The sequence below is a fragment of the Sus scrofa genome, chromosome 14 (genome assembly GCF_054392235.1).
Source record: "Sus scrofa isolate SSC_HxYL_T2T_F1_AM1 chromosome 14, Sscrofa_HxYL_maternal_Yorkshire_Landrace_v2.0, whole genome shotgun sequence".
NCBI lineage: Eukaryota > Metazoa > Chordata > Mammalia > Artiodactyla > Suidae > Sus > Sus scrofa.
In genome coordinates, this window is record NC_139396.1 from 163993170 (window position 1) to 164001182 (window position 8013).

The window sequence follows — 8013 nt, forward strand, 5'->3', positions numbered from 1 at the left end:
GCCTCTGGAGTTACGGCCTCTGCCACCTGCTCTCTTCTCAGGGTGCGGCTGCACTGGTGGGAGGGAGCCATGGCCTGCCTGGCTGGGCCGACGGCTGCGAGCAGACGACAGGGATCTGAAGTTCCTCGCCCTGCGGCCGGTGCTCAGGGGGCGCAGGGGGCGCGGCGGAGTTGGGCCAGGGCCTCCCTGATGTCGCGGTTCCGCAGGCAGTAGATGATGGGGTTGAGCAGCGGGGTCACAAGCGCGTAGACCACAGACACCAGCTTGTTGAGGTCGAAGGAGCTGACGGCGCGAGGCCGCGCGTACATGAAGGTGGCCGTGGTGTAGAAGACGGCCACCACCACCAGGTGGGAGGCACAGGTGGAGAAGGCCTTCTGGCGGCCGGCCCCTCCCGGGACCCTCCGCACTGTGACCAGGATGCGAGCGTAGGAGACCACGGTCACCAGCAGGGAGGTCGTGAGCACGGCCAGGGCCGCCATGAAGTCCAGCACTTCGATGGCGGTGGTGTCATCGCAGGAGAGCTGCAGCAGCGGGGAAATGTCACAGAAGAAGTGGTTGAGGACATTGGGGCCGCAGAACCTGAGGCGGGAGATGAGGGCCGTGGACACAAAGGAGGCTAGGAAGCCGCCCAGCCAGGCGCTGAGGGCCAGGTGCAGGCAGAGCCTCGTGTCCATGACGGCTGGGTAGCGCAGCGGGTGACAGATGGCCAGGTAGCGGTCACAGGCCATGGCGGCCAGGAGGAAGCACTCAGAGGAGCCGAGTGAGAGGAAGAGGAACAGCTGGGTGAGGCATCCTGAGAAGGAGATGCTCCTTGCCCAGGCCAGGAGGCCAGCCAGCAGCGTGGGGCTGGTGACCGAGGTGTAGAGGGTGTCCAGCACCGACAGGTTGGCCAGGAAGAAGTACATGGGTGTATGCAGGTGACGGCTGGCTCCGACGGTCACCACGATGACCAGGTTCTCCAGGACGGTCACCACATAGATGGTGAGGAATGACCCGAAGAGCAGCCCTCGCAGGTGGCACAGTTCTGGGAAGCCCAGCAAGATGAACTCTGTCACCAACGGGTTGGTGGCGTTGCTCATAGCCCTCCTTGGCAGGGAGGGCACGTCTGAGCACCTGGAACAGTAGAGAGATGCAGGTGTGATGTGTGCTGGGCAGGGGCCCAGGTCGTGGGGGCCGGGTAGGTGTGCCGTAGCCCCTTCTCAGAGCTGCAGTCACATGGACCTGTCCCCGCTCTCAGCCCAGCAGGCACCTCACCCAGGGCCAGCCCCTGGCGAGGGCCCTCGGGGCCTGCACACCAGGCGCATGCTGTTCCCTGCCGCAGTACTCAGGGCCAGCGCCAGGCGTGGGAGTGCGAGTGCACGCTCATCCAGGTGCGCTCACACGCACAAGCAGGACACCAGACCTGCTGTTGTGCCTTCCTGGCTGTGTCTCTGGGTGCTTCCCTGGCCTCCTCCATGTGGGTCCCCAGGGACTGTTCCTCCCAGCTGCTCTCTGGAAGGCCACCACGTCCATCTGATGGCCGGCAGCTCTCCAGGGGTGAGCAAAACCTGGGCCAGGGGTTTGCAGAGTTAGGGGTGGGGGCAGGGTGGGAGGGGTCACACCGCCTTTGCTGTCCCCACGTGGACCTGCCTTGAGCTGGCCTGGTGTCTTTATCCTGTGCGTTTTCTTTTCTTTTCATCTTTTTAGGGCCGCACCCACGGCATCTGGAGGCTCCCAGGCTAGGGGTCTAACCGGAGGTGCAGCTGCTGGCCTACACCACGGCCATAGCCACGCCAGATCCGAGCCGCATCTGTGACCTACACCACAGCTCAGGGCAATTTCAGATCCTTAACCCACTGAGCGAGGCCAGGGATCCAGCCCGAGTCCTCATGGATCTCAGTCAGGTTCATTAACCGCTGAGCCATCATGGGAACTCCTATCCTGTGGTTTCTGAGAGACGAAGTGGCCCTTAGGGCATGGGCGGAGGCAGTCCATTCCGCCTCTGGGGCGGGCGCCCTGTGTGGTTTAGGGCTTTTGTGCCAGGACATCCAGGAGGTGGACGTCTGTCTGCAGGAAGGACGGGTTGCGGAGCGGCTGCGGGCTGGGGTGGAGCCAGGCGGGGCTCCCCGCTCGTGGGGGCGGGGCTCCTGGGGCCTCTCGCTCCTCCCGCACCCTGCGCCTTGGTCGCGGGGAGGGCGCGCCGGAGGAGGACGGAGGTTCCGGTGGGCAAGTGCAGTTCTGGGGCGCCCCTCCGCGGGTTACTTCTGCATTGACCCTCCCTGAGCTGGGACGGAGCTGACGGTTGCGCCTGGCTCACCTCGAAGGGCCTCGGAAACCCGCCCCCCGCCCGGCAGTGAACGGTGCTCAGCCCTGCAGGAAGGGGCTGCGGGGGGTTCAGAGCTGGTGTGGGGCGCGGCCGAGGTGCAGAGCGGGCTGAGGGCTCTGCCCCAGTGTCTGGCGATGTGAGACCAGTCAGCAGTGCGGCGGAAGAGCCTGAGCCTGGGCCTGCGCAGGGTCCGCGGCGCCTGTGTGGGTGGGCCGGCTTGGAGGGCACCAGGGTTGCGGGGGTCCCCGGAACTCTCGGCCCGCTGTTTGTGCTGCCCCCAGCAGCTTGGTGGCGGATCTGGCGGCGCCCGGAAGGGGCTACCTTCCAAGCACCCCTGAACCTTTTGCCTCAAGGTGGGGGTCACCGCCAGCCTTTTCTGCAACCCCCTCCTCGAAGAGCTGCGCCTGGGCAGCGTCTCTGCAGGTCTCGAGTGAGGGTCTGGGGGAAGCGCGCCGCATCTCCCTGGGTCCTGCTACCTCAGGACCCCCGGTGGCTTTTATGGGGCTCATTAGAGGCCTTGCCCTCCCACCCTGCCCGTCTTCTGGTAATTGCAACCTCTCACCCCTGCGGGACTCGGAGCAATTTGCAGGCCCCACAGAGGGAGTGCGCGGTAACCACGCGCTCTCCTCCGGGACCTTCCCACCCACCTGCCCTCCAGGTGCCCTGGCCCTGGCGACGCCCATCCTGAGACTGGCTCCCAGCCTCGAGGCCCTTCCCCTGAGCTCAAAGGGGAGCCCGTGCTCCCCAGTAGCTTTCAGAAGCCTGCTTCATTTGATTTCTTTTCCATGCATGGCAATTATTTATTCTTCTGGTTGTAAAATAACAGACGCCCGTGAACCTCCTCACAAGTCAAGACCCAGGCAGCGGCTAGTAAGTGACCCCTCTTCTCCCTCCCATCCCTCCTCCCCTCTCAGAGGACCACTCTTGGGGATCCCCTTGCTGCCTGAAGCATTTTTTTTTTATGGTCAAAAATATTCATTCTTTTTTAAAAAATTTTTTATTACTCAAATGAATTTATCACATCTGTAGTTGTATAATGATCATAACAATCCAGTTTCACAGGATTCCCATCCCACAGCCCAGGCACATCCCCCCACCCCCCAAACTGTCTCCTCGGAGACCATAAGTTTTTCAATGTCTGTGAGTCAGCATCTGTTCTGCAAAGAAGTTCCGTCTGTCCTTTTTTCAGATTCCACATGTCAGTGAAAGCATTGGATGTTGGTGTCTCATTGTACGGCTGACTTCACTTAGCATGATAGTTTCTGGGTCCATCCATGTTGCAAAAAATGCTGGCATTTCGTTCTTTTTAATGGCTGAGTAATATTCCATTGTGTATGTGGACCACCTCTTCTGGATCCACTCCTCTGTCGATGGACATTTAGGTGGTTTCCGTGTCTTGGCTCTTGCAAATAGTGCTGCAATGAACATCGGAGTCCATGTGTCTTTGCGAGTCGTGGTTTTCTCTGGGCAGATGCCCAGGAGTGGGATTGCTGGATCAAATGGTAGTTCTATGTTTAGTTTTCTGAGGAATTGCCTGAAGCATTTTAATGATAGATGATGCATTGCTTGGTTGTGCTCGTATTCAAATGTTATAACAAAGGGTATTATGCTATATGTTGACTTCTGGATCTTGCTTTTTTTGTTGCTAAGATTGTTATTTTTCGGAGTTCCTGTCGTGGCGCAGTGGTTGACGAATCCGACTAGGAACCATGAGGTTGCGGGTTCGGTCCCTGCCCTTGCTCAGTGGGTTAACGATCCGGCGTTGCCGTGAGCTGTGGTGTAGGTCGCAGACGCGGCTCGGATCCCGCGTTGCTGTGGCTCTGGTGTAGGCCGGTGGCTACAGCTCCGATTGGACCCCTAGCCTGGGAACCTCCATATGCCGCGGGAGCGGCCCAAGAAATAGCAACAACAGCAACAACAACAACAACAGACAAAAAAAGACAAAAGACAAAAAAAAAAAAAAAAAAAAAAAAAAAAAAAAAAAAAAAAGATTGTTATTTTTCTTGGCAGCTGTACTGCTTTCCTTTTAGCAGCTGTGCAGTGATATTCCATCTTGTCTTCATCGCAATTCATGACTTTGCTTTTTGTGCACAGCTCCCGATCGCCACATGCCAGTGTTTGTCTGGGAGCTGTACCTAGGAAGGGGGCTGCTGATGCTGCACTTTACGTGCAGCCTTAGAAAGAAGATGGGAAGTCCTTCCTCAGAGTGGCTGTATTGACCACACCCCTGCCTTTGAACTACATTCTGTCCAGCAGATGGTGTGCTGGAAATTCCGAATCTTTGCCAAATTTAGTTGGTAAAAATAACAGCTTACGGTGCTGGTGAATTGTCTTTCTCTGCTTCTCTTGATCTGATTGGTGTCAACCAGTGTTTCTGCTTGTGTGTGTGTGTGCGTGTGCGTGTGCCTGTGCGCGCGAGCCCTTTGCCCATTTCCCTCCATGGCGCTGTGTTACTTATTGCTTTGCAGGAGTTCTCTGTATATCCTTCTCTAAGTATCTTTACTGAGGTGTAATTCACACAGTAAAGTGCACAGACCTCAAGTGTCAAGTTTGATGAGGATTAGCCTGGCCCCTCCCGCCAGGGCGTGGGGCAGGTGGGCTTTCTGCGCATGTGCTGTCTGTGGTCAGCAGAAAATGCACCCCTTCCCCAGAACATTCCACACCGCACTTGCTGGAAGCCGTCAAACTGCTGCAGCTCGGGGAGCGGAAGGTCGGGCTGCAGACAGGCTGGAGGCTCTGAGCAGGTGCTCCGGACTGGCCGTGGCGGCCCAGTGTCATCCCAGGGCCCCTAAAGGTGGCAGAGGAGCAGGAGGCCCAGTAGGAGGCGATGGCACTGCTGCCCGGCGGGCTTTGGAAAAGGAGGCGGGGCCGAGGGCCAAGAGCACAGCGGCCTCTAGAGGCTTGAAGAGGAAGCCCAGGGCCTCTGTCCGTCGGGTTTTCTCCTCCCTAACTCGGGAGTGGCTCTGCCCTCGGGGGGCCGGGGCGGGGGGGGGGGGGGGGGGGAGACGTGGGAAGGTGCGGGCGGGGGTCCCGGGAGGCAGCGCTCACCGCTGGCCCGGCAGTGGGCGGACCCTCCGCGCCCCCTCCTGGTGTCCCCAGGCCCCTCCGTGGCCCCCCTGCACCCCAGGGCGTGCTGAGGAGCCGCCGTTCACCGCCGTTTCCTCGGGGGGTCCTGGCACCCTGGTGTCTGCATCTGGCCCAGAGGGGCCCCCTCCCTTCCCTGGTGGACGCCCTCAAGTGACCGCCCCTCCTCCCCCACCCCAGGGCTGCTTGGGGCCCTCCCTGTGCTCCCCAACTCCAGGGCTCCCACGACAGCCGCCCGTGTACCGGCAGACCCCTCCCCCTTCACAAGGAGGGTCTGCAGACCCTCCCCTCGTGGCTCCTTGGCCGGTTCTTAACCTTCGCCAGCCCCCCTGAGGCCCAGCCCCAACTCCAGACACCCCAGGTGTGCCCCTCACACCTGCGCCCGAGTCCAAGGCTGATGCTCGCAGAGGGTGGGACCCTCCACCGGGCCCACAGCTTCCGCCTGTCCACACTGGGCAGAGGGTCCCCACCCAGGGGAGCAGCCTGGTGGGGCTGGGGGGATCAGGTAGGAAACAGCCCCCAGCCTGGGTCAAGCCTTGGACAGGGCTGAGGGGGGCTGACTGTGGCTTGCTGTCAACCTGCTGGTCTCACGGCCCCTTTGGCGGAGGGGACGCCAAGACCACCCAGTGTCTGGGGTGCGGCCAGACCACACCAGGTGCTCTTGCTGTGTGCCGGGCGCGGGACTGGGCCCTGCAGTAGATGCAGTTGGGCTGGAAGAGAAGCGGCTGCCAGGTGGAGCCCCAGGACAGGAGGCCCTTCAGGATGCTGGGCACCGTCTGGGACCACACTTGGGCCTCCTCAGATCCCAGGGCCAGGCTCTTGCTTCTCCACCTGCTCCTCCCATCTCACCGCGGTCCTCCTCTGGTAGGTTCCGCCATCCTCCTGCGTGAGGACCTCGGTGGAGAGCTCGATCGACCTGACCAAGGCCGTCAGGTGCTCAACACCCTCGTCACCCCAGTGCTGAACCGCCTCGTCTGCACCCTGAGGACAAGGATGTCAGGGAGGCTCTGCGGAGGCGGGTGCAGGGCAAGCGAGGCCCTGTGGACCCCTCTGCAGGCGGAAAGTGGCCCCCAGAAATCGCCAGGTGCTGGAAGTCCCTGGCCGTCCCTGGACGCAGCCCGCGTCCTGGCCTCGGGAGTTCCTCTCGCAGGGCCTGCCTGGGGGCACGCAGGCCCTGTGGCTTCCACACGCGGATCCTGGAAGAGAAAGGGAGGCACGCGGTCCCTGAGAAACCCCACACGTACCTGGAGACACCCATGACCCACCCCGTGCCAGGGCCTGTCGCTGGGGAGGAAGGGCTGTCCCACCCTTCAGACTTCTCCCCACTCCCGACCCCTGCGGTCTCCTGAGTGTCCCTCACTGGCGGCCGGGGGAGGTCACCCACCGAGGAAACTCAGGGAAGTGGGGTGTAAAGCTTTGGAGAAGCCGGCAGCCTGAGGGGGCTGCTGGGGTCTGTGTGCGGGTTTGCCTCACTTTGGGGGACGTGAGAGCACACTCACCAGGCCTCGCGCCCTCCTGGGGTCTCCACCGTGGGACCTGCGGGCCTCAGAGGGCGGGGGACTTGGTGTGCTCTCTGAGGGGTCAGCCCCTCGCGGTCCTCGGGGCCCGCAGCCTCTGTGAGTGGCCTGGTCAGGCCCAGCAGCTCAGCAGGACTTATCCCTGGAGCAGTGCGCAGGGGCCAGAAACGGCTCCGAAGCCGGGGGTCTGGGCCTGCGGGGCCGGGCGGGTCCCGGACCTCTCTGAGACTCTGTGTCTTCCTCTCTGTGTGGGAACGTGGAAGTGCCGTCGCCCGGAGCCCTCTGAGTGTTACATGAGTGCCGTGTCTCAGTGCTGCGGACAGGGCCTGGCCACAAGCATCATGCTGTTCCTGTTGCATCCTTAGCGGATGAAACGGTGCGAGCTGTCGCCTTGTCTCTGTCCTTGGACTTCGCACCCCGCTCAGGCAGAATGATGGTCCGCTGTCCTCTGCCCAGGGTCCACCCTGCCCGCCCAGCACAGGCCCCCAGAAGACTAGACTCCCGCCAACCAGGTGGAGAACGAGGGTAGCTGCCTGGACTTGGCGGGCCGGTGTGTCACTGAGTCATCCAGGAGGTGTGGGCTCCGTGGCCTCTCAGGCCCACAGGCCTGCCCACCTGTCGCCTGGGACAGGCACGAGCCGATTAGTTCAGCTGGGTGGTGCCAGTGTGCCCGGAGGTGTCTGCAGGCATCTGGGGGCTTTGGAGCCCACCACAGCCGGAGCCCACCAGCCTGGGCATTCTACTGGGTGTGCTGCCCCTCAGTCTTGGCCGAAGCAGCCCTTCTGGAGCTCCGGGAAGAGGTCCCATTTAAAACCGCCCCCGGCCACCTGCCCCCGCCCGGTTCCCTCTTCACTCCTCCGTCATCTGCTTTCTTCTCCAGGAAGAAGCTGGGCAGGGGGTTTGGTGGGTTATTCTTGCCCTCATCCAGGGCCTACAGCAGGCAGGTACCCACAGGCGTGGGTGAAGCTGCCCAGCTGAGGAGCAGTCTCCCACCGTGGGAAGAAGTTGGGGCTCCTGGGGGCCCCCTTTCCTGGGGCCAGAGCAGAAGGACACTTTCATCTCTGTCATTTATAGCTAATGTCGCTGGTGTTGTCTTTGTGTTTTCGT

The 8013-nt window shown here is 61.6% G+C and overlaps 1 protein-coding gene across 1 annotated transcript; it reads right to left on the bottom strand.

The window, feature by feature from the left end:
• Positions 1 to 143: 143 nt before the first annotated feature.
• Positions 144 to 1079, bottom strand: LOC100620717 (olfactory receptor 6B9-like). The gene has a single exon (XM_021073722.1). It carries the CDS (start codon positions 1077 to 1079, stop codon positions 144 to 146), a length of 936 nt encoding a protein of 311 aa, XP_020929381.1.
• Between the last annotated feature and the right edge of the window lie 6934 nt (positions 1080 to 8013).

What these genes read in the sequence shown, in the direction of transcription:
- LOC100620717 (XM_021073722.1), bottom strand. Translation starts at nt 1,079, where the DNA reads ATGAGCAACGCCACCAACCCGTTGGTGACAGAGTTCATCTTGCTGGGC.